Here is a 26,899-nt window from a genome sequence, read left to right as displayed (position 1 = left end):
AATTAAAACAAATCTTAATAAACCGGATAAGTTAGAATTTATGTGACACTGTATGACAAGGTGAGGGCTATATAGTCTAATAAAGAGCACTTTACAAGATGACCCCTATTTAAGAAAATGACACTCTGAAACATAATGTGCCCAAAATGAGGTGTGCTTGCTGGCTGAGAAACGTCATAAGCATTAAGTGCTTTTCATCTTTACTAATATACTAGGTGTGTTACCACTGCGTTTTATTTAACTATTCTATTAAATTTCATTAAACTGGGATGATGGGAACGTAAAAATGCCAAGATGGAATCGCTCAAGATGCAATTACAGGGTCTTAGTGCTCTTTAATGTCACCAAGCCCACTGCTCTAGATGTATAAAAGGGACAACTTTCAGCACTAGGCTCAGAGGCACTCATCTGAAGTTCATTCTGCTCCAAGCACCACAGATTTCAAGCCTCTTTAAAAATGTCTTACCAATCTGGACATAGCAGCCATGGAATCAAGAGCTTCAGTTCATCCTCAGCCTGCTTACCATCTGTAAGCAAACATAGCTCCATTGGTTCCATCACATCTAAGAAGATATCAATGGGCCACAAAATCCACCCATCGTTCAGCAGCAAAAGTGTCTACAGTGTTGCATCTGGAGGACATAAGATTTCAACTGGATTGAAGAGTGGACATGCTTATAGTTTGTCAGGAATTGGACATGGGTTGAGTGCTTCTGGCCATGGATTTGGTGGATCATTTTGTTCTCCTGGTATCACCTCTGTTACTGTTAATCAAAGTCTCCTGGCTCCTCTCAATTTGGAGATTGATCCTAATATTCAGAAAGTCAGAATTGATGAAAAAGATCAGATTAAAGGTCTGAACAACAAATTTGCTTCCTTCATAGACAAGGTAAGTAATAGTTCATACATCTAATTAGGACTGTTGTGCAATAAAACCTAATGTATAGCAGTTAATTTCTAACTAACGCAATCCAAGAAGGGATCTCCATTATGACAATATTACAAGGACATTCCATGTATTGCCTATCTCTATTAATTATTTAAATAACCGAATTTAGGCCTTGAAACATATTTTCAAAGTATGGTTTTATATAGAAACATACATATTGTAACCAAGAGCTGTTCATAGAATGACAGAATTGGGAATAAAAGAAAGGACTGGTCTAGTGTGCCCAGGCCCCAACACATTATTGAAATTGTGCCTATTACCCTATTATATTACCCACTTACTTCATATCCTAAAGCATAATTCTCTCTTAATTCAAAGTTTAACTTGCATATTCTACTTTAAATGCCAAAGCAAATATTCAGATTTTATATATATATGCTCATTTAATAACAAATTTTAATTACATTTTCAAGCTAAATTAAGAAAAGTTTAGCATGGTTTAGCAGAACCTTACTTATAAACTAAAAAGGAATATAACAGACATCAACTCATATGGACGCATGGTCAAGGTCATTCCACATGGTTTGATACAGAAATTTTCAGAACATTGGGGAGTACGAATAGGAATTATCCTTGTTAATTTAAAGGGGTTCTCTCACTTCAGCAAAAAGCATTTATCATGTAGAGAAAGTTAATACATGGCACTTACTAATATAGAAACATAGAATCATAGAATGTGTTGGCAGATAAGAACCATTTGGCCCATCTAGTCTGCCCAATATACTGTGATTGTCCATTTTGCCTCCTTTGCTGGCTTGATTCATGTTTCCATCACATTATACACTGTTTATTTTCATGGTTACAACTGCCCTGCCGTCCATCTGTAGTGGCCATGCTTGCACACTATAGGAAAAAGTGCAGTCGTATGTGCATTCCCATGATTCTGGCCACCAGAGAGGCCAGCACTTTTTCCTATAGTGTGTAAGCACGGCCACTGCTGTTGGATTGGAAACGAGCAGCATATAGTGTGATGGAAAAATGAATCCAGCCAGAAAGGGAGGCAACATGGACAATCACAATAAATTAATATATGCCTTGTATTCACTTTCTCTACATGAGAAATGCCACTTGCTGAAGTGACACAACCCCTTTAAATATAAACTGGACCAAACATATGATATACAAAATGATAAAAAGAAATTGCGACTGTTTTAATAAAACAGTCTGCATTTCATAACTTTAGATAGAATTTCAAATTTTGACAATGTTTGGCTTACATATAACCCCACCGAGTGTATAGCAGGATCTCAGTGTAACTAACTGGCACAATTTCAGTCATTTCCATTAGGGACAGTATCATGCTGTTTATATGTAAGAAACTCTTCTAATTGCATGGCAAACTCTCTTTATTTTCCAATATATTTGTAAGATAGAGCAGTATGGAAATAATTTTTATATTTCATCTTTGGGGATAAGGGAAGGAATCCAACGACAAGCATGTTCATAGATTACTTATATACTTGAAGGCAAACCTTACATAAAGATTTCCTGATCATGGAAACCAATCTGAAGGTTTTTCCGAACATCCAAAAACTCAGCGATCAGCTAAAGGAAAAGACCATGACACTAGATGATTTGCCAGGCATAGCACCATATCTACAGCTGTGGTTGTACTTGGTAACGTAGATGAATTTCTGTCACTTGAATGGGACTGAGCTGCAGTGAGATGGAGCACCAGGCACAACCACAAATGTATATGCAAAGCTGTGCCAGGGTAAGCAACAATGGGGTGCCCTTTAACAGAACTGATCGGTTGAGGTCCAAGAAGTTGGAGTCCAGCAGATCAAATAGACAATCCCAAAAATAAACTATGAATGTTAATGTCCTGGAAAACCCTTATATAAGGGTTTCTTTAAATAATGCAACACTCTTTGTGCATGATGCTTGTGATATGAATGTATAGCCCCCACTCTTCTGACTTCCATTTCTATTCTATTGTTTATTGCAGGTTAGATTTTTGGAGCAACAAAATAAGATGCTAGAAACCAAATGGTCTCTTCTGCAAGACAAAAAACCTGCAAAAAGCCACATTGAACCTCTCTTTGAGGCATACATCAACAATCTCCGGAAACAGCTTGAAAGTCTTGGAGGTGAAAGAGCTCGTTTGGAGGCAGAAAGAAGGAATATGGAAGATGCAGTAGAGGAATTCAAGAAAAAGTAAGTTATTTAGCTTACAAATCAAATTCAATCTATTGTTTTTAGGTTTAAATCATAAAAAGAAAGATGACAAATTGATGACCAAGATGGCCATGAGCTGCTTATAGCAAATGCCCTGCAAATAACCATTTCATGTGCAATCCAACAGGTATGAAGAAGAGATCAACAGACGCACTGCGGCAGAGAATGAATTTGTTGGACTTAAGAGAGTTTGTATTAACCATTGTATAAGAATTATACTAATGTACTGAGCATTAAATATATTACCAAATAATTGCATTACCTTGCAGGACGTTGATGCTGCTTTCGTCAACAAATCTGAACTACAAGCAAAGGTGGACTCACTAACTGATGAGATTAACTTCCTGCGTGCTCTCTTTGATGCAGTAAGTACATTTGTCTGCAGGAATCAACCAGTAATTTATCAGTTAATTACTAGCCATTAAAATGAGTGATGGACAGTCCCATAAATGAAAATGTTTTGTAGGTGGGTGGAATGGTGGCACGGTGGATAACATTCCTAACTTAAGCCAATAGGAAATATGGTTGAAAATACAACTAGTTCTAAATGTTTAGATTATATGTACTCTCCATAACGGCAGAGCTTTTGGTGAAGAATTTTTTATATGTTAAAATATGTTATGATATTATGTCTTCTAACACGGTAGATTCAGCATTAGGGCTCATGTACGGATCCATAATAAGATACCCATAAACGACAATGGTCTCATACTGTACCCAAAGCTGTAACTCGTTCAGGTGCTATTTAGAATATTGGTATCTTCTTATATTGCAGAGTAGCATTTAGGGCATCTTTACAGGAGATATGACATGACTGATATAAAAAATCAGACATAATATAGTATATCACAATGTCTTTCTAACAAAGCTAGAACCAGCCCTATACCACAAATGGATCTAGAGATCTCCCCATGCATTGCTCCAATTGTTCTGCTACATTTAATTCAGGCTGGCTGCTAAGGGAGCATGTCCTTTCTGGTGCAGCTCTTTCTCTGTAACTGCCACAGCTTCTAACAGAAGATTTATGTGGTTACAGTTAAGATTTAAACTGAGCATGTGCAACCATCTCAGTGATGTGGACAAAAAATAAGTAAAAGAACAAACAGCAGGTGGCACTATAGAAAAACATTTTATTGAATAGCTCAGTGGCTATAATATATTTTTAATTACATGCAAATACAAAAGTTTTCAGATTGAGCTGCTGGTTTGAAAAACATAGATTATTTTCTGTGGCACAACCCTTTTAAGGGGTTGTCCCATTATATTATCTATGGGACTATTTCTGGCAGCCCCATAGAGTTGACTGGAGGAGAAGCACGCACGCCTGATCACCAGGCTGCAACATTTAACCCCCCCGCCAAACTGACACCTATCCCATTTCCTATGGATTGGACAACCCCTTTAGTGGTAGCAATGCTACCTGTGCTCCCCAACAGCTATGTCTCCGACTTCATCTCTGTTTGTCAAGGATTTTATACAGATTCATATGTACATAATGAGATTATCTCCACTAGGAGCATTGCTTCTAGAGGAGAATATGATGCCTCATGGAAGCACCATATGGTGACGCACAAAATGTCTATGTATCCATAATACAGACCAATAGGGACTCAGGGTTCCACCCTATAAAGTCTGCTCATGCATATTTTCCAGTTGCATATAAGTGCTTTGTTCAAAGTCAAGTGTGGCCTTAATGGGGAAGAACATAATTTGACCCCTAAGCACACTCTGGTGTAATGAATTGGCATTCTATAGAAGACCAATGATAGATATCTAATCAATGCCAGTGTCAGCAAAAACACATTTAATCATTTACATGGTTTACATTGTTTTATTTTCTTCTGCTTAGGAGATTGCTCAGCTCCAGGCTCAGATCTCAGATATCTCTGTTATTGTGTCTATGGACAACAGCAGAGATTTAGACATGGACAGTATCATTGCTGAAGTTAAGGCTCAATATGAAGAGATTGCAAACAAGAGCAGAGCTGAGGCTGAGGCCATGTACCAGTCACGGGTGAGTCAAACTCATAGACTTAATTAGTCATTTGTGATTTATTGGTAGAACCCTAAAACATCCTCCAGGTACTTCTTTTAGTAACCACAATTTAATATACTCTTAATCTGCCTACTCCTCCAAAATATACTTGCCATAAAAAATAATTGTACGGAGTCTCTGGGATTCTCATACTGTAGCTCCTGGATAAAGCAAGATTAGTCAAGTTTTTCCTGATGGCACTATTACGGGCATGGTACTACAATTGACCAAGTGATAGAAATTTTAACCTAAAATCTACGTGTTTTCTTTTTTCAACCTGCATTCTCCTGTTTAGTATGAGGAGCTGCGCTCAACAGCCGGAAGACATTGTGATGACTTGAGAAACACTAAGCATGAAATTACTGAACTGACTCGTCTGATCCACAGACTGAAGGGTGAAATAGAAAGTGTGAAAGCACAGGTAAGTTATAGAGTAATGGGCTTGTTTTAGTCAAGAGGACAATTATCTGTTATTATGGAAGTAGACAGGACTCAAAACATGATGCAAATGACTTATGTTCCTTTTATACAGATATGGGGCCATAATGAGAACCATTTGACAATTTAACAAGTCAGCCAGCAATTGAGTCTTTACACAAGCCAATGCAGGCTGCATGGGGAACAAACCATCAATAATACAATCACATGTCCACCATACAGTTTGCCTTTTGTTGGCAGAGCATCTCCTATATACACAAGAAGACGTGCTGCTGACACATGATTACTAAGTGGTAGTGGCTCTGGCTGTCACAATCAATCACTGTGGCTATTCCCACACCTTTGCCTTGATGTTAGGTGTTTGGATGGGAGCAAGACAGAGATTGCAGAGTGCAATGGACACACGGGGAACCACAATAAGCCAACAAATGATCAGTGTCGGCTGTTTGGTGATGTGTCAGGACAGACCAATGTTAGGCTCAACAAACGTTCCTAAGAAAAAAAAAATTGACCAGTGAAATGCTCACAGGACCCCTAATTCAATAGAATACAGTATATATTTTCCCATTCTGTAGTGAATATGGTCATTTTTTAAAAATTAGATGATAGCATGTTTAAAAGCAACTGTAGCGTAGGCCTGATTCACCTAGCTGCAACACATAAATGATTTTTAATATGGTGGTGAAGTTTCTATGTCCAAGTAGAACATGAGCCTGGTGGCAATGGAGACCATGGAGACACAAACCAAAGTAATGCATGCCCTGAGTTTCTTCACACAGTCCCTTAGCATAGAAAAACGGTGGTGTGAATAGCATCAATGACTTCTATGGATCCTGGTGCATATGGCTAGTCATTTGTTAGATGGGTCTTTTGAGTAACAGCAATCTACTGACCATAAAGTCTTCATTTGGCTAGTGCTCATTAAATAGGATATCTGTTTCCAAACTTTATTGACAAGCCATCAAAATACACCATCACAATTTCAGCATTACAAACTCTTGCATGCTCCTGAGATGATTGTTCCCAAACAGCAATGTCAACGAAAATTTAATGGTATCATAAAGTGATCCCTACAGCTGACAAAATATTGGGCCCCAAAACAACAAAGTATCAAAGATACTACAGAATACAACTCATTTTCAACAAACTTTTGAGCCTAGTACTTGTCACTATGCTCTACTTCTAACAAATAACTTATTATACCTTGTTGATGATGTGTCCTGTGTGTATAATGATATCAATAAATATATCATTGACGCTGGGCATGTACATGTTCTGCATAGATAGAAGATGGCCCCTCAAAAACATTTTCTCTGATGGACCTAAGGAACCTCAATTTGTCTGGTAAAAAAAAAAGACTTCCAAAAGTACATCAACACTTGTCTAATCATGATAATTCTTACCTGTCTTACTTACATTAACCTATTAATCACTTGTTACTCCCCCTTGTTTCTGACAAATAACATGTTTCCAACATTTAGCATGACGCTAAGAAATCTTTTCCCAGCATCAGTCATTTAAAAACCTAATAAAAACAGTTGATCTAGTTTTCGTAGCATGATAAAGCTGCGTATGTGTATATTGTAAGCCAACCTGTAGTCAGCTATAAGATACTTACCTAATTTAGGATAATGCACAAAGTATTAAGCAAGAGGTAGAACCGGGTGAGATCCTAGGCGAGGCATGGGAGAACTTGTTAAAGAGGATATTCTGACATTAGTCACAGTGTTGCACTGATTTACCTTGTCATGCACAGGTCTGTGATTCATATGACACTGACACTACAAAACTATTGCATACAATACTGACAATAGTCTCACAGGCAGGAACCATGACTAAAACCATTTTCAGTGTCAGTGGGATTATACATGAACTCTGTAAAGGTGCATCACATTGATTAAAAAATCTAGAGTTTCTAACAAGTAAAAAATATAATGGTAAAAGTAAAAAAGTGTTAAGAATAGAGTGAAACATAGAACAACGATTTTGTAATCCTGTACCTTTATGTATTCTTGATATTGTCTAATGGACAAACCATTAGCCATATCTGGTTACTTTCATATTCTGTATAAGATTGCATTAATCACACGCCCCCTTCTGTTGAATTTTATATCAACAGTATCGTGATATCTTATCACATATTTGCCTTATTCCATACATGAAGCTTCAGGAGGCACGTGGGGTTAACATTAAAGGAGTTCTTCACTTTGTTAGTTGTGTGCCCCTATAGAATTGATGACTAAATGTCCTACTGCAGGGGTCCCCATCAATTAAGGGTAGTATGCCGGAGATCTAACAGCATGTGTCCAGTTTTAACTGCAACGCCACCATAGGGGATATGAAGTAGTACACGTTGCTCAAAAAAATCTATTGTTTGTCCATGCAATGCATTTTCTGATATGATATTGCTTAGACCTTGTCGTAAAATGAATCAACATTTGGCACGCTGTAGCACAATCTTCAATATTTTTGGAGCAATTTGGCGTATCTAGTTTTAGAATGATTCACTACACCTAGCTGACCAAGTGGGCACAGTGTATCAAGGAAAGAGGTGTGGCTTAAGTGAAAAGGGGCATGGACTAAGATTGTGCTGACATTCTGCCATAAAATTATGTTGCAAAGTAAGTCAACCAATAGGCGGTATAAAGCTAGACAACTTAGACAAGTACCTAGTCATGCACCTACTCTGTCATCCAACATGAGCCACTGTAACACATCTAGTGCATCTTCAGATTGCTTTTCATTTAGACAGGATTAGTAAAATCTGCCCCAATTTTTTCTTCTAACTAGCGTGCTAAGCTGGAAGCTGCCATCACAGAGGCTGAAGAACGTGGTGAAGCTGCTGTGAAAGATGCCAAAGCTAAACTGGCTGAACTGGAGGCTGCTCTACAGAAGGCCAAGCAGGACATGGCTCGCCAACTCAGAGAATACCAGGAGCTGATGAATGTCAAACTGGCTCTAGATATTGAGATTGCCACCTACAGGAAACTTTTGGAAGGGGAGGAATGCAGACTTGTTGGTGAAGGCCATGGGGCTGTTAGCATCTGTAAGTATAGGAAGAAGTCCTTACAACATTTCTAACAAAATTCTGTACCAGGTCTTAAGTTCAATGTATATCAAGTGTGTGGTCTTACAAAATGTATATTATTGATAAGACTAGTCTTCTCGCAAACCTATCCTGTACTTATGAAACATAACAAATGTGAATATCTTTTTTTCTACAAATATTTATAAAATATTTTGATAAAAGTCAAGTCCTTTCATAAATATTTCCATAAAAGTCAAGTCTTTTAAATGTTTAGGAGACAGTGTAGAAAAAAATGAAGGAGTAGGGGCACTTGTCAGGTTGTGAATTTATGCACGTTACGCAGATGGTGGAGGTCCTATGGTCAAATTTTCAATATAGTTATACACATGGCTGAATTGCAGCCATTTCACTCCAGTTACATTATACAGTGAGAGATTTATAACCTAGTGAATATTTTATATTAATATTTGTTTTATACATTTCAGCTGTGGTTAGCAGCTCCACTGGACATAGCACAAGTGGCCAACATCACCATGTGGGAAGCTTCAGCTCCAGCAGTTTATCCAAGGGGAAGTATGGACATCACTGTTAAGCCTCAGCTATTTTAGATAATCTGCGCTAATAATTGCACTGTACTGAGCCATACCTTAGTGGGCTAAGCTCTAAGAAACCAGCTTATATGTAGTCTGTGATCTGTTCCCATGTCTATAATAATTCTACATCCTCCGATCTCCACAAGTTTACTCTTTGATTCTTTGAAATGTGCTTTGTCTTCATCTTTAGCTATATGCATCTGTCAATCGCATCTCCCATATTAAAATAATGAATAGCAATATTGTCTTGAATGTCTTTCTTTTTAAATTTACATGCACAACATATGTTAATATTTGCATGGCTGAAATGAATTACTTTTAACTTTCACAAAATCCGCCATACAAGCTGTGCGCCTGAGCAGTACAGGGTCCTGGCTGTTACTGACAGCCTGGTCTCCTGCTGTATCCCCAGCATTACTGAAAACGCAGATGCTTTTGGATTAACCCCTCAGATGCAGTGGTCAATGCTGACTGCTGAATCTATGGACTTTGTACAGGGATGGGGCTCTCCCTCTGAATCCATCGCCCCCCTTCCCCCACAACTCAGCGATGATGCGGTGCAAATGGTTAACATGGCTATAATACAGTAGCCAGAATAGCCATTTTTTGGTCACATCACCTCACAAAAAATCATATATTCCCAAAATGGAACCAATGATAATGACAACTCATCCTACAAAAAATAATCACTCACACAGCTCCATTGGGAGAAAATTTAAAAAGAAGAGTACGGTTCTCAAAAGATGGCTGTACTACTACTCCAGAGGCTGTTCAAAAGCAACATTGGAACCGTTAACCAACCTATCAAAATCTGATCTGCAAATGTCAAAAGGAGGTCTTTCCTTCTGAACCCTGCAGCAGGCGCTTAGCTGTAGGGGAAGCTGCTCCTCAACAGTATTATACAATGACATTATATATGTGTAGGAAATCGATGGAACAGCTGCCAGGCTTTGTCTAAGAGAGCAATCTAGACTAGCCACAGGAGTTTGGCTTGCACAGGAGGAGGGGGTTAGAAAAAAGTTGCTGGGGGGCCCTTTCAAAAAATCACTGTGGGGCCCAGTCATTTCTAGTTATAGTTACGCCACTGCCCTGCAGTGTTCTCAAACAGCAGATTACATCAACATTTGTGGCATTTCATTACCCAGTAGAACTCGCCGAACCATTTAACAAGTTTGGTGTGAGTTTCAGATGGCACCATTGGGGTACAACATATTGAGCATTGAAATGCCATATCTGTAGAAAATGTTCCCTTTCCATGGTTCACTGTGCATTAATTTCTACAAAATACCAGTGTCTTTAAAAAAAACCTCACAGCAGCCCTTAACAAATACCATGAGAAGTGTGGTTTCCGAAATAGGGTACCTGCTCTGATATTCCATTTATTATTTAACCCCAGAGCCTCTCCAGTTGTCAGAATAAGATACGCAGATCACCACAATGGGCCTCGAATGATCATGATGTTCTTTTACTCCTGCGCCCTGTTATATGTCCATGCAAAAGAATAGGGCCACATGTAGGGTGTTTATAAAACCAGAAAGCCCCACATAATAATAAAGGCCTACCATATTTTTTGCCCCATAAGATGCACCAAAGTGGGGGGGGGGGAATGTGACTGCGTCTCATGGGGCAACTACTAATTAGCACTTCCATTATGGAAGAACTCATTAGTACCAGAGGACCGGGAAGCGGTGAAGGCTCTGTACTCACCACTTCCCGGTCGTCTGCCGTCGGCTGCACTGTGGCTTCGCACATTGTAAGGGTGCTCTGTGACCTCACACTGTGTGCGTCGGGTCAAAGCACAGCCAATTGCAGGAAGAAGAGTGCTGGAGGTAAGGAGCAGTGGCATCTGGAGCAGGAGAGGTAAGTGGATTTTTTATTTTATGTAATCTGAGAAATGAGGGCTGATTAAAAGGATGGGGGCTAACCTATGGCATGAGGGCTGATTAGAAGGCTGGGAGCTGATCTGAGGTCTGATTGGGGGTCATTCACATTGGGGGCTGATTGGGGCTGTGAGCTGAGGTCTGATTAACATTGGGTGTCTGACTGGGTGGTCTGATCTAAGGACTAATGAAAAATATTTATTTCTTATTGTCCTCATCTAAAATCTACAGTAGGTGTGACTTATGGACCAGTGCATCTTATAGGGCAAAAAATACGGTACTTTTCACACATATTGGGCACTGAAATGACATTTGCTATTTTCACTTTGCACCATCTGCTGTAATTATTTTTGTAAAATACTTGTGGCATCAAAATGTTCGCTATATCCTTATCACCTCTTGGTAAATAGTGTGAGGGGTGCTTTTTTAATTTCACCTCAGAACCTCTGCATTTGTTGGCCAGCGGTGTATAAATCTCCAAACTAGGTTTAAAATACACATGGTGCTTTTTCCTTTCTGTAACCTGCAGTGTGCCCAAACAGCAGGTTTACGATGACATATGAGGTTTTTACCAAGAATCGATAAATGGGTAATAGGGGTACTTTCATACTGTTACCCCTTGTAAAAATGAAAAATCTGAGGCTAAAGCAACATTTTATTTGAAAAAATTAAATTTTGTAAACTCACTAAACCTGTCAAAAAATGTATTGAAGGGTATAGTTTCCAAAATGGGGTCAAATTTTTTGTATTTTCCACTGTATGGCTACCTGAGGGTATCTTCAAATATGAAATGTAGCCTGAAAACTATTCCAGAGAAATTGGCCATTCTAAAGCCAAATGGTGTTCTTCCTTTTCTGAGCTCTGTGAATCGTCCATAAAGCACTCTACAAGTACATAGGGAGTGTTGCTTTATTCTGGAGAAAATGCATAACAAATTGTGGCCTGATTTTCTTCAGTTCCCACTTTGTTAAAATAAAAATAAAATGTGAGTGATGTTTTATTGTAAATAATGTCATTTTTAATTTTCATGTCTTATTGTTTCTAAATGCTATGAAACAACTAGGGGTCTAAGTGCCCACTACACACCTTGAAAAATTCCTTGATGGGTGTAGTTTCCAAAATACTATCACTTCTTGGGAGTTTGCATTGCAGGGGTACTACAGCATCTCTTCAAATGCGGCAGGGCTCCCCAAAAATATTTCAGCGAAATCTGCCCTCCAAAAATCATAATGCCCTCCTTTACTTCTGCTTCCTGCTGTGTGCCCATACAGCAGTTTATAACCACATATGGGGTGTTTCTGTAAACTGCAGTATCAAGGTAATACAGATTGAGTTTTTTTGCTTTTATCTCTTATTGTTTTACAGTAAATAAATGTCAAAATGGAAAATCTGCAAAAAAAATAAAAATTTTAACATATCACCTCAACTTTCCTTTAATTCTTGTGGAACACCTAAAGGGTTAACCAAGTCTGTAAAATCAGTTTTGAAAAATTTGAGGAGTTTAGTTTATAAAATAGGCTCATGGGTTATGGGTGGCTTCAATTATGTAAGCCACTCAAAGTGACTTCAAAACTGATTTGGCCCTTAAAGTCAATTTTGGAAATTTTCTTGAGAATTAGAAAAATTGCTTCCAAACTTCTAAGCCATCAAATTTTCCATCAATGTATTAACTAAAATTTACCGTTAATATGAAATTCTTTGAGTCACAAGAAAACAATCCCAGAAATGGTTGTATAAGTAAAAGCATTGAAAAGTTATTGGCACATAAATTGACACGTCAGATTTGAAAAAATCAGCTTTGTCAGGAAGGTAAAAAATGGCTGTCAGGAAGGGGTTGAACCTGTCCAGTTGTAAACTGAAAGAAAATTATAGGTTAGTCAGTATGTATAGGTGATACTTGCATTCTATTAACTTTCATTACTACTTTCTGCTCTAGTAATAACTATTCTATGAAGTGTCACTATCTGTCTTAAAAACAGAGGAATTCAAAAAATTAAAACTTGGAATTTTTCAATTTTTTTCCATAAATTGTGGATTTTTTTTAATAAATAAAGGTAAAAGGTTTCAATTCAAATTTACCATTAACAAGAAGTACTGTGTATCTCACGTTCAGTTGTTAAACATAGACTACTTTGAAGAGTGGCGAGGAACACCAATTGTCACAAAAATTGACCAAATGTCACAGAAAACGCTGCAATCGCCATAAGTTGAGATCTTTTAAGCCTTATGTCTAGGGATGAGCGAACTCGAACTGTATAGTTCGGGTTCGTACCGAATTTTGGGGTGTCCGTGACACGGACCCGAACCCGGACATTTTCGTAAAAGTCCGGGTTCGGGTTCGGTGTTCGTCGCTTTCTTCGCGCTTTTGTGACGCTTTCTTGGCGCTTTTTGAAAGGCTGCAAAGCAGCCAATCAACAAGCGTCATACTACTTGCCCCAAGAGGCCATCACAGCCATGCCTACTATTGGCATGGCTGTGATTGGCCAGAGCACCATGTGACCCAGCCTCTATTTAAGCTGGAGTCACATAGCGCCGCCCGTCACTCTGCTCTGATTAGCGTAGGGAGAGGTTGCGGCTGCGACAGTAGGGCGAGATTAGGCAGATTAACTCCTCCAAAGGACTTGATTAACTGATCGATCTGCAGCTGTGGATCATTGAGCTGCTGATCCTCAATTGCTCACTGTTTTTAGGCTGCACAGACCGTTTGTCAGTCACATTTTTCTGGGGTGATCGGCGGCCATTTTGTGTCTTGTGGTGCGCCAGCACAAGCTGCGACCAAGTGCATTTAACCCTCAATGGTGTGGTTGTTTTTTGGCTAAAGCCTACATCAGGGTGAAGCTGTCACACCAAGTGCATTTAACCAGCAATAGTCTGTTCATTTTTTGGCCATATACAAAATCAGGGGCAAGCTGCGCCTGTCACCAAGTGCATTTAACCCTCAATGGTGTGGTTGTTTTTTGGCTAAAGCCTACATCAGGGTGAAGCTGTCACACCAAGTGCATTTAACCAGCAATAGTCTGTTCATTTTTTGGCCATATACTAAATCAGGGGCAAGCTGCGCCTGTCACCAAGTGCATTTAACCCTCAATGGTGTGGTTGTTTTTTGGCTAAAGCCTACATCAGGGTGAAGCTGTCACACCAAGTGCATTTAACCAGCAATAGTCTGTTTATTTTTTGGCCATATCCCAGTCTAATTCTGTCACTAAATCCATACCGGTCACCCAGCGCCTAAATACTAGGCCTCAAATTTATATCCAGCTAAATCTGTCCCTAGTGCTGTAGCTGGGCGAGTTATTTAGTGTCCGTTCAAGCACATTTCTTGTTCTGGGTTGAAATACAATTCCCAATTTAGCAATTTCATAATTTAGTGGTTTCTGCTATATCAGAGCTATTTGAAATCTATCCCTAAAAGGGTATATAATATTCAAGGTGCACATTGGGTCATTCAGAATAACTTCACACACACCCGCTACTGTGTATTTCCAAGTCTAATTCTGTCACTAAACCCATACCTGTCACGCAGCGCCTAAATACTAGGCCTCAAATTTATATCCAGCTAAATCTGTCCCTAGTGCTGTAGCTGGGCGAGTTATTTAGTGTCCGTTCAAGCACATTTCTTGTTCTGGGTTGAAATACAATTCCCAATTTAGCAATTTCATAATTTAGTGGTTTCTGCTATATCAGAGCTATTTGAAATCTATCCCTAAAAGGGTATATAATATTCAAGGTGCACATTGGGTCATTCAGAATAACTTCACACACACCCGCTACTGTGTATTTCCAAGTCTAATTCTGGCACTAAACCCATACCTGTCACCCAGCGCCTAAATACTAGGCCTCAAATTTATATCCCGCTAAATCTGTCCTTAGTGCTGTAGCTGGGCGAGTTATTTAGTGTCCGTTCAAGCACATTTCTTGTTCTGGGTTGAAATACAATTCCCAATTTAGCAATTTCATAATTTAGTGGTTTCTGCTATATCAGAGCTATTTGAAATCTATCCCTAAAAGGGTATATAATATTCAAGGTGCACATTGGGTCATTCAGAATAACTTCACACACACCCGCTACTGTGTATTTCCAAGTCTAATTCTGGCACTAAACCCATACCTGTCACCCAGCGCCTAAATACTAGGCCTCAAATTTATATCCCGCTAAATCTGTCCTTAGTGCTGTAGCTGGGCGAGTTATTTAGTGTCCGTTCAAGCACATTTCTTGTTCTGGGTTGAAATACAATTCCCAATTTAGCAATTTCATAATTTAGTGGTTTCTGCTATATCAGAGCTATTTGAAATCTATCCCTAAAAGGGTATATAATATTCAAGGTGCACATTGGGTCATTCAGAATAACTTCACACACACCCGCTACTGTGTATTTCCAAGTCTAATTCTGGCACTAAACCCATACCTGTCACCCAGCGCCTAAATACTAGGCCTCAAATTTATATCCCGCTAAATCTGTCCCTAGTGCTGTAGCTGGGCGAGTTATTTAGTGTCCGTTCAAGCACATTTCTTGTTCTGGGTTGAAATACAATTCCCAATTTAGCAATTTCATAATTTAGTGGTTTCTGCTATATCAGAGCTATTTGAAATCTATCCCTAAAAGGGTATATAATATTCAAGGTGCACATTGGGTCATTCAGAATAACTTCACACACACCCGCTACTGTGTATTTCCAAGTCTAATTCTGGCACTAAACCCATACCTGTCACCCAGCGCCTAAATACTAGGCCTCAAATTTATATCCCGCTAAATCTGTCCTTAGTGCTGTAGCTGGGCGAGTTATTTAGTGTCCGTTCAAGCACATTTCTTGTTCTGGGTTGAAATACAATTCCCAATTTAGCAATTTCATAATTTAGTGGTTTCTGCTATATCAGAGCTATTTGAAATCTATCCCTAAAAGGGTATATAATATTCAAGGTGCACATTGGGTCATTCAGAATAACTTCACACACACCCGCTACTGTGTATTTCCAAGTCTAATTCTGGCACTAAACCCATACCTGTCACCCAGCGCCTAAATACTAGGCCTCAAATTTATATCCCGCTAAATCTGTCCCTAGTGCTGTAGCTGGGCGAGTTATTTAGTGTCCGTTCAAGCACATTTCTTGTTCTGGGTTGAAATACAATTCCCAATTTAGCAATTTCATAATTTAGTGGTTTCTGCTATATCAGAGCTATTTGAAATCTATCCCTAAAAGGGTATATAATATTCAAGGTGCACATTGGGTCATTCAGAATAACTTCACACACACCCGCTACTGTGTATTTCCAAGTCTAATTCTGGCACTAAACCCATACCTGTCACCCAGCGCCTAAATACTAGGCCTCAAATTTATATCCTGCTAAATCTCTCGTTACCGCTGTCCTGTTGTGGCTGGGAAAGTTATTTAGTGTCCGTCAAAGCACATTTTTTGTTCTGGGTTGAAATACAATTCCCAATTTAGCAATTTCATAATTTAGTGGTTTCTGCTATATCAGAGCTATTTGAAATCTATCCCTAAAAGGGTATATAATATTCAAGGTGCACATTGGGTCATTCAGAATAACTTCACACACACACGCTTCTGTGCATTTCCAAGTCTAATTCTGTCACTAAATCCATACCGGTCACCCAGCGCCTAAATACTAGGCCTCAAATTTATATCCCGCTGAATTTGAATACAATACATTGGGCCAAATAATATATTTGTTGTTGTGGTGAACCATAACAATGAGAAAAACATCTAGTAAGGGACGCGGACGTGGACATGGTCGTGGACATGGTCGGACATGGTGGGTGACGTGAAGCCTCATTCTCTGCTATGACATGCAGACTGATTCTCTGCTGTCATGAAGCCAGATTGTCTGTTACGGGACCTCTCTGCTCTGCCTGTGTGCTAGGCCTAAATATATGCCAATGGACTGTTGCAGTGGTGGCTGACGTGAAGCCTCATTCTCTGCTATGACATGCAGACTAATTCTCTGCTGACATGAAGACAGATTCTCTGTTACGGGACCTCCCTCCTCTGCCTGGGTGCTGGGCCTAAATATATGCCAATGGACTGTTGCAGTGGTGGCTGACGTGAAGCCTCATTCTCTGCTATGACATGCAGACTGATTCTCTGCTGACATGAAGCCAGATCGTCTGTTACGGGACCTCTCTGCTCTGCCTGTGTGCTAGGCCTAAATATATGCCAATGGACTGTTGCAGTGGTGGGTGACGTGAAGCCTCATTCTCTGCTATGACATGCAGACTGATTCTCTGCTGTCATGAAGCCAGATTGTCTGTTACGGGACCTCTCTGCTCTGCCTGTGTGCTAGGCCTAAATATATGCCAATGGACTGTTGCAGTGGTGGCTGACGTGAAGCCTCATTCTCTGCTATGACATGCAGACTAATTCTCTGCTGACATGAAGACAGATTCTCTGTTACGGGACCTCCCTCCTCTGCCTGGGTGCTGGGCTTAAATATATGCCAATGGACTGTTGCAGTGGTGACTGACGTGAAGCCTCATTCTCTGCTATGACATGCAGACTGATTCTCTGCTGACATGAAGCCAGATCGTCTGTTACGGGACCTCTCTGCTCTGCCTGTGTGCTAGGCCTAAATATATGCCAATGGACTGTTGCAGTGGTGGGTGACGTGAAGCCTCATTCTCTGCTATGACATGCAGACTGATTCTCTGCTGTCATGAAGCCAGATTGTCTGTTACGGGACCTCTCTGCTCTGCCTGTGTGCTAGGCCTAAATATATGCCAATGGACTGTTGCAGTGGTGGGTGACGTGAAGCCTCATTCTCTGCTATGACATGCAGACTGATTCTCTGCTGACATGAAGCCAGATTGTCTGTTACGGGACCTCTCTCCTCTGCCTGTGTGCTAGGCCTAAATATATGCCAATGGACTGTTGCAGTGGTGGCTGACGTGAAGCCTCATTCTCTGCTATGACATGCAGACTAATTCTCTGCTGACATGAAGCCAGATTGTCTGTTACGGGACCTCTCTCCTCTGCCTGGGTGCTGGGCCTAAATTTATGACAATGGACTGTTGCAGTGGTGGCTGACGTGAAGCCTCATTCTCTGCTATGACATGCAGACTAATTCTCTGCTGACATGAAGACAGAATCTCTGTTACGGGACCTCCCTCCTCTGCCTGGGTGCTGGGCCTAAATATATGCCAATGGACTGTTGCAGTGGTGGCTGACGTGAAGCCTCATTCTCTGCTATGACATGCAGACTAATTCTCTGCTGACATGAAGACAGATTCTCTGTTACGGGACCTCCCTCCTCTGCCTGGGTGCTGGGCCTAAATATATGCCAATGGACTGTTGCAGTGGTGGCTGACGTGAAGCCTCATTCTCTGCTATGACATGCAGACTAATTCTCTGCTGACATGAAGACAGATTCTCTGTTACGGGACCTCCCTCCTCTGCCTGGGTGCTGGGCCTAAATATATGCCAATGGACTGTTGCAGTGGTGGGTGACGTGAAGCCTCATTCTCTGCTATGACATGCAGACTGATTCTCTGCTGACATGAAGCCAGATCGTCTGTTACGGGACCTCTCTGCTCTGCCTGTGTGCTAGGCCTAAATATATGCCAATGGACTGTTGCAGTGGTGGGTGACGTGAAGCCTCATTCTCTGCTATGACATGCAGACTGATTCTCTGCTGTCATGAAGCCAGATTGTCTGTTACGGGACCTCTCTGCTCTGCCTGTGTGCTAGGCCTAAATATATGCCAATGGACTGTTGCAGTGGTGGGTGACGTGAAGCCTCATTCTCTGCTATGACATGCAGACTGATTCTCTGCTGACATGAAGCCAGATTGTCTGTTACGGGACCTCTCTCCTCTGCCTGTGTGCTAGGCCTAAATATATGCCAATGGACTGTTGCAGTGGTGGCTGACGTGAAGCCTCATTCTCTGCTATGACATGCAGACTAATTCTCTGCTGACATGAAGCCAGATTGTCTGTTACGGGACCTCTCTCCTCTGCCTGGGTGCTGGGCCTAAATTTATGACAATGGACTGTTGCAGTGGTGGCTGACGTGAAGCCTGATTCTCTGCTATGACATGCAGACTGATTCTCTGCTGACATGAAGCCAGATCCTCTGTTACGGGACCTCTCTCCTCTGCCTGTGTGTGTGCTGGGCCTAAATATATGCCAATGGACTGTTGCAGTGGTGGCTGACGTGAAGCCTCATTCTCTGCTATGACATGCAGACTGATTCTCTGCTGACATGAAGCCAGATTCTCTGTTACGGGACCTCTCTCCTCTGCCTGTGTGTGTGCTGGGCCTAAATATATGCCAATGGACTGTTGCAGTGGTGGCTGACGTGAAGCCTCATTCTCTGCTATGACATGCAGACTAATTCTCTGCTGACATGAAGACAGATTCTCTGTTACGGGACCTCCCTCCTCTGCCTGGGTGCTGGGCCTAAATATATGCCAATGGACTGTTGCAGTGGTGGCTGACGTGAAGCCTCATTCTCTGCTATGACATGCAGACTAATTCTCTGCTGACATGAAGACAGATTCTCTGTTACGGGACCTCTCTCCTCTGCCTGGGTGCCGGGGCCTAAATATCTGAGAATGGACTGTTCCAGTGGTGGGTGACGGGAAGCCAGATTCTCTGCTATGGAACCTCTCTCCAATTGATTTTGGTTAATTTTTATTTATTTAATTTTTATTTTAATTCATTTCCCTATCCACATTTGTTTGCAGGGGATTTACCTACATGTTGCTGCCTTTTGCAGCCCTCTAGCTCTTTCCTGGGCTGTTTTACAGCCTTTTTAGTGCCGAAAAGTTCGGGTCCCCATTGACTTCAATGGGGTTCGGGTTCGGGACGAAGTTCGGATCGGGTTCGGATCCCGAACCCGAACATTTCCGGGATGTTCGGCCGAACTTCTCGAACCCGAACATCCAGGTGTTCGCTCAACTCTACTTATGTCATATATTTCATTAGCATTATTCAGTGTTACCAGTTTTACTGTTTGTGACTTTCTTATGTGTGGATTAATCTAAACAGTTTTGAAAGCAGTATTGAAGCTTTTATGTATTTACGTATGTGCATAGTAGATTCAGGTTTTATGGGCTCAGTGCCAGTTCTCATCACTTATTGTTCTTTGTCATTTCATAAACCTGTTCCACAAGAGAAGTGATTATGTGGTATGTTTTTTTAGACCTGTGTATAGAGTATCTTAATTGCTGCCACATATCCATTTTGACATTTTACAGAAGAATAATTCATTTAGCCTGTTTTCCTGTATCTTTGAATCTCATTTTCAGCTCTGCCTCTTTTTGACGCTTCTTTTTAATGGTATGTTCACACGGGTCAGATTTGTTATTTAGATGTAGAGAACAGATTTTTTCTACCACAGTAAACCGACTCATAATGCAAATGTTTTCACTTTTTTATTATTATTTTTATCAAGTATACCATACAAAAACATTCCTCATAATCCATATAAAAATATTTCTCAAACAATAACAATTACCAAAATGTAAACAAAAGAATACAATCAACTTCATTAAGCACAACCTAAAAACCCATTTATACCCTACCCCTCCCAGCCAAGAAAACCATATGTCTCGGGGCCACACGATCTTAAAAAACAGAACCCAGTTAGAACAAAGGAACCACTTGAGGCAAAACACATCCATGGTGGAGAGCCCCCTAATTCGAATTGCCCATATACTGATCTTTTGTCCCGCCAATGCATATTTTTCATACTTCTCAACCTTATTAGTTAGATTTTTTCATTCCCTAATATCTGGGTGTCTATCAGTCCCCCAATTTCTCGCAATAATCACTCTGGCAAGCATTAATCCTTTTACCCAAAGATGGGAAGTCTCCTAGTACAGCAGTTGCAATTTCTGGTGGAAGGCTTAGGGTTGTTTTCAAGCTAAGTTCCTTAAAGATTTTATCCCAATATATCCGAATAATAGGGCAACTCCAGATCAAATGAAAGAAATCTGCCTGCTTGCTTTAACATTTCAAGCATCTGGAATCCTGATTTATATATACAGTGGAGGAAATAATTATTTGACCCCTCACTGATTTTGTAAGTTTGTCCAATGACAAAGAAATGAAAAGTCTCAGAACAGTATCATTTCAATGGTAGGTTTATTGTAACAGTGGCAGATAGCACATCAAAAGGAAAATCGAAAAAATAACTTTAAATAAAAGATAGCAACTGATTTGCATTTCATTGAGTGAAATAAGTATTTGAACCCTCTAACAAAAAAAGACTTAATACTTGGTGGAAAAACCCTTGTTTGCAAGCACAGAGGTCAAACGTTTCTTGTAATTGATGACCAAGTTTGCGCACATTTTAGGAGGAATGTTGGTCCACTCCTCTTTGCAGATCATCTCTAAATCCCTAAGGTTTCGAGGCTGTCTCTGTGCAACTCTGAGCTTGAGCTCCCTCCATAGGTTTTCGATTGGATTAAGGTCCGGAGACTGACTAGGCCACTCCATGACCTTAATGTGCTTCTTCTTGAGCCACTCCTTTGTTGCCTTTGCTGTATGTTTTGGGTCATTGTCGTGCTGGAACACCCATCCACGACCCATTTTCAGTTTCCTGGCAGAGGGAAGGAGGTTGTCGCTCAGGATTTCACGATACATGGCTCCGTCCATTTTCCCGTTTATGCGAATAAGTTGTCCTGTGCCCTTAGCAGAAAAACACCCCCAAAGCAAAATGTTTCCACCCCCATGCTTGACGGTGGGGACGGTGTTTTGGGGTCATAGGCAGCATTTTTCTTCCTCCAAAGACAGCGAGTTGAGTTAATGCCAAAGAGCTCTATTTTGGTCTCATCAGACCACAGCACCTTCTCCCAGTCACTCTCTGAATCATTCAGGTGTTCATTGGCAAACTTCAGACGGGCCTGCACATGTGCCTTCCTGAGCAGGGGGACCTTGCGAGCCCTGCAGGATTTTAATCCATTGCGGTGTAATGTGTTTCCAATGGTTTTCTTGGTGACTGTGGTCCCTGCTAATTTGAGGTCATTAACTAACTCCTCCCGTGTAGTTCTAGGATGCTTTTTCACCTTTCTCAGAACCATTGACACCCCACGAGGTGAGATCTTGCGTGGAGCCCCAGAGCGAGGTCGATTGATGGTCATTTTGTGCTCCTTCCATTTTCGAACAATCGCACCAACAGTTGTCACCTTCTCTCCCAGCTTCTTGCTAATGGTTTTGTAGCCCATTCCAGCCTTGTGCAGGTCTACAATTTTGTCTCTGACATCCTTGGACAGCTCTTTGGTCTTTCCCATGTTGGAGAGTTTGGAGTCTGCTTGATTGATTGATTCTGTGGACAGGTGTCTTTTATACAGGTGACTAGTTAAGACAGGTGTCCTTAATGAGGGTGACTAATTGAGTAGAAGTGTCTAACCACTCTGTGGGAGCCAGAACTCTTAATGGTTGGTAGGGGTTCAAATACTTACAGTCATGTGAAAAAATTAGGACACCCTTTGAAAGCATGTGGTTTTTTGTAACATTTTTAATAAAAGGTTATTTCATCTCCGTTTCAACAATACAGAGAGATTAAAGTAATCCAACTAAACAAAGAAAACTGAAGAAAAGTCTTTTCAAGATCTTCTGTAAATGTCATTCTACAAAAATGCCTATTCTAACTGAGGAAAAAGATAGGACACCCTCACATGTATTCCCTCTTAAATTGGCTCAGATCTCACACAGGTATATCACACCAGGTGCACATAATTAGTAGATCATTACTCTGCATGTTGAATGAGGCTTGCCCTATTTAAACCTCAGACATTTAGTTTGGTGTGCTCCTGACTGTTGAAGTGAGAGTGAGCACCATGGTGAGAGCAAAAGAGCTGTCAGAGGACTTCAGAAAAAAGATTGTAGCAGCCTATGAGTCTGGGAAGGGATTTAAAAAGATCTCAAAAGATTTTGAAATCAGCCATTCCACTGTCCGGAAGATAGTCTACAAGTGGAGGGCTTTCAAAACAACTGCCAACATGCCCAGGACTGGTCGCCCCAGCAAGTTCGCCCCAAGAGCAGACCGCAAGATGCTAAAAGAGGTCTCCAAAAACCCTAAAGTGTCATCTCGAGAACTACAGCAGGCTCTGGCTACTGTTGATGTAGAAGTACATGCCTCTACAATCAGAAAGAGACTGTACAAGTTTAACTTGCATGGGAGGTGTGCAAGGAGGAAACCTTTGCTTTCCAAGAGAAACATCGAGGCCAGACTGACATTTGCCAGAGATAAAGTTGACAAAGACCAGGACTTCTGGAATAATGTTCTTTGGACAGATGAGTCCAAAATTGAATTATTTGGACACAACAGCAGAGGACATGTTTGGCGTAAACCAAACACAGCATTCCAAGAAAAGAACCTCATACCAACTGTGAAGCATGGAGGTGGAAGTGTCATGGTTTGGGGCTGCTTTGCTGCAGCAGGACCTGGTCAGCTCACCATCATAGAATCCACGATGAATTCTACTGTGTATCAGAAGGTGCTTGAAGAACATGTGAGACCATCAGTTAGAAAATTAAAGCTGAAGCGGAACTGGACCATGCAACATGACAATGACCCAAAACATACTAGTAAATCAACCAAAGATTGGCTGAAAAAGAAGAAATGGAGAGTCCTGGAATGGCCAAGTCAAAGTCCAGATTTGAATCCCATTGAGATGCTGTGGGGTGACTTGAAAAGGGCTGTACGTGCAAGAAACCCCTCAAACATCTCACAGCTGAAAAAGTTCTGCATTGAGGAGTGGGGTAAAATTTCCTCAGACCGATGTCGAAGACTGGTAGATGGCTACAAGAACCGTCTCACTGCAGTTATTTCAGCCAAAGGAGGTAACACTCGCTATTAGGGGCAAGGGTGTCCTATCTTTTTCCTCAGTTAGAATAGGCATTTTTGTAGAATGACATTTACAGAAGATTTTGAAAAGACTTTTCTTCAGTTTTCTTTGTTTAGTTGGATTACTTTAATCTCTCTGTATTGTTGAAACGGAGATGAAATAACCTTTTATTAAAAATGTTACAAAAAACCACATGCTTTCAAAGGGTGTCCTAATTTTTTCACATGACTGTATTTCACTCAATGAAATGCAAATCAGTTGCTATCTTTTATTTTAAGTTATTTTTTCGATTTTCCTTTTGATGTGCTATCTGCCACTGTTACAATAAACCTACCATTGAAATGATACTGTTCTGAGACTTTTCATTTCTTTGTCATTGGACAAACTTACAAAATCAGTGAGGGGTCAAATAATTATTTCCGCCACTGTATCTTGTAGAGCAATAGCAGCGTGTAATATAATGTATGTACTATGTTAAACTGTATAAGCCTAAAATTGCTAGATAGTGATGCCATTTCTATATTCCTATATATGGTCCTCCAATCCAGTGCATTTACAGTGCCAATTTCCCGTGCCCATTTATTCTGACTCTGAAACCTGATTACCTTCCCTAATCCCTTCATAATTATTTTATAAATTTGTGCAGTGGACACCTTGGTTGTTTTAAAATTATAACAAAAATCTGTGAATTCCTCTTCTTTAATAATAAAATATTGCTTATTCTTAGTACAAGCAAAAGCATGTTTTAATTGGTGATATCTAAATTTAATTAGTGAATCTAATTCTCTATCAGGGCACAAATCCGCTAGAGATCTAATATTCTCAGAGGTAACTATATTTGATACTAGTGTAAAGCCATAATTTTCCCAAAACTTAAAATCCACGAGTGATAAAAATTCCCCAAGATTATTATTACGCCATAAAGGAGTAAACTGTAAAGTATGTAAAATTCCAAGAAATAATTTAATTTTATTCCAAACCAGGTGTATCATTCAACTTATCGGGCAGTAATTCCCTTGCAATCCCAAATACCCTGTCTCTAAAATGCTGAAGATATCCCGTTGAGGGCCTGTAAATCCCCCAATAAAATATTGTATAAGGCTATACTCGCTGCCCATAAGCCATCGGATCTGAGAAGCCAGGTAATAGCCTTGAAAATAGAGGACCGAGAGACCCCTGTCTTCCACTGCAAGCCAAAGGTATTTCTGTTTGATCTTAATTCTCTTCCTTCCCCAAATTAAATCATTAATTGATGTTTCCAGTAAATTAAAAAAGGAATCCTCATTTCAAGTTGGACATGCCGTAATGTATATACATTTTTGGGAAGTAAGATCATTTTGACCAGAGCAATTCTATCAGCTTGACTAAGCGTACAATTCTGCCAAATTCTTATTTTATCTTTTACCCTATCAATTAGTGGGAGACCATTCAATTTATTGAAGTCCTGAGGTGTGGAGCCTATCTTCAACCCCAAGTATTCAACTGATTCTATTGGTTTTAATATCCTGACATCTGCAATTTTTGGGCGTACTTCACGCCCTAAAGGTAGTAGTACAGATTTAACCCAATTTACTTCAAAGCCTCAATCACTTTAATGGCAGACGAACCTTAAAAACCTTCAGGTCATATTTTCAGCTACCAAATACTTACTAGAAGTGAACAAATCCTCCCACAACATGGACAGTGACATACCAGAAGGGGATCAATGGCAAATATCCCACAAAAAATAAGTATTTTAATCAGGGACCGTTTTTATGCATCTTAAAGGGAAACTCTCAAAAAGGTATATTACACCAGTTGCAATTAGCTGTTCCAATAGCGTTTGTCCCTTTGTATAGCTGCAGTATCTCAGCAGAACCGCACACAACTGCTGTCCAATACAAATGTACTATATAGTAATTATATTATAGGTATATCACACCTCTGCCTTAATCAGTTTTTTGGGGGGACAACTGGTATATCACACCAGTTGCAATTAGTTGTTCCAATAGCTTTTGTCCCTCTGTATAGCTACGGTGTCTGATTCTTAGAACCGCACACAACTGCTGCACAATACAAATAATATACTTTCTATCTAGTGCATAGGTTTATCAGACCCCTGCCTCAATCAGTTTTTTGGGGGGGCAACTGGTATATCACACCAGTTGCAATTAGTTGTTCCAATAGCGTTTGTCCCTCTGTATAGCTGCGGTATCTCAGCAGAGCCGCACACAACTGCTGCACAATACAAATGCACTATATAGAAAGTAAATTATAGGTATATCACAACCCTGCCTCAAACTGCTTTTTTTGGAGGCAACTGATATATCACACCAGTTGCAATTAGTTATTCCAATAGCATTTGTCCCTCTGTATAGCTGCAGTATCGCAGCAGAACCGCATACAACTGTTGCACAATACAAATGCACTATATCAGGGATGTCAAACTCGTGGCCCTCCAGCTGTTGCAAAACTACAACTCCCATCATGCCTGGGCATACTACAGCTATCAGGGAATGATGGGAGTTGTAGTTTTGCAACATCTGGAGGGCCATGAGTTTGACATCCATGCACTATATTATACTTTCTATGTTAGAAAATATATTATTAGTATATCACACCCCTCAGTATGTCACACCTATCGATAGCAAACCTATACCAGTCCTTAAAAGGACTTTTGTGGCCCTATTAGCTAGCGTTTGGTGTCTCTAACAGCCTGTCCTTGCTCCACACAGCAACCTCTCCCTACACTGGCAAAAAAATGAATGTAAAATGGCGGCCAGATAGGGTTTATTTATAGGGTGGGGGGGGGTCCATGTGCTGAAACGTCTAAATTTGCTGTCCTGTCAAATCTGATAGATGTGTCATGGGTCAAGGTTCGGCGCAATGCAAAAGAATATGGCGCCAGCGGACATCGCCATATGTTCACATGTTCGGCGAATCGCGAACGAGCAAAGTTCGCTGTGAAATGACCGCCGGGCAAACCGCAAGGCCATCTCTAGTCATCTGT

At 40.4% G+C, this 26,899-nt stretch overlaps 1 protein-coding gene across 1 annotated transcript; it reads left to right on the top strand.

The window, feature by feature from the left end:
• The first annotated feature begins 457 nt into the window (after positions 1 to 457).
• Positions 458 to 9,246, top strand: LOC122933194 (keratin, type II cytoskeletal cochleal-like). Its single transcript, XM_044288037.1, has 8 exons — positions 458 to 889; positions 2,898 to 3,106; positions 3,255 to 3,315; positions 3,397 to 3,492; positions 4,977 to 5,141; positions 5,458 to 5,583; positions 8,391 to 8,646; positions 9,114 to 9,246. Exons 1-8 carry the CDS (start codon positions 458 to 460, stop codon positions 9,218 to 9,220), a joined length of 1,452 nt encoding a protein of 483 aa, XP_044143972.1. The 3' UTR covers positions 9,221 to 9,246.
• Positions 9,247 to 26,899: the final 17,653 nt, after the last annotated feature.

The sequence above is a fragment of the Bufo gargarizans genome, chromosome 3, assembly GCF_014858855.1.
Source record: "Bufo gargarizans isolate SCDJY-AF-19 chromosome 3, ASM1485885v1, whole genome shotgun sequence".
In the NCBI taxonomy this organism is placed as follows: Eukaryota; Metazoa; Chordata; class Amphibia; order Anura; family Bufonidae; genus Bufo; species Bufo gargarizans.
This window is presented reverse-complemented; position numbering and strand designations above follow the sequence as displayed.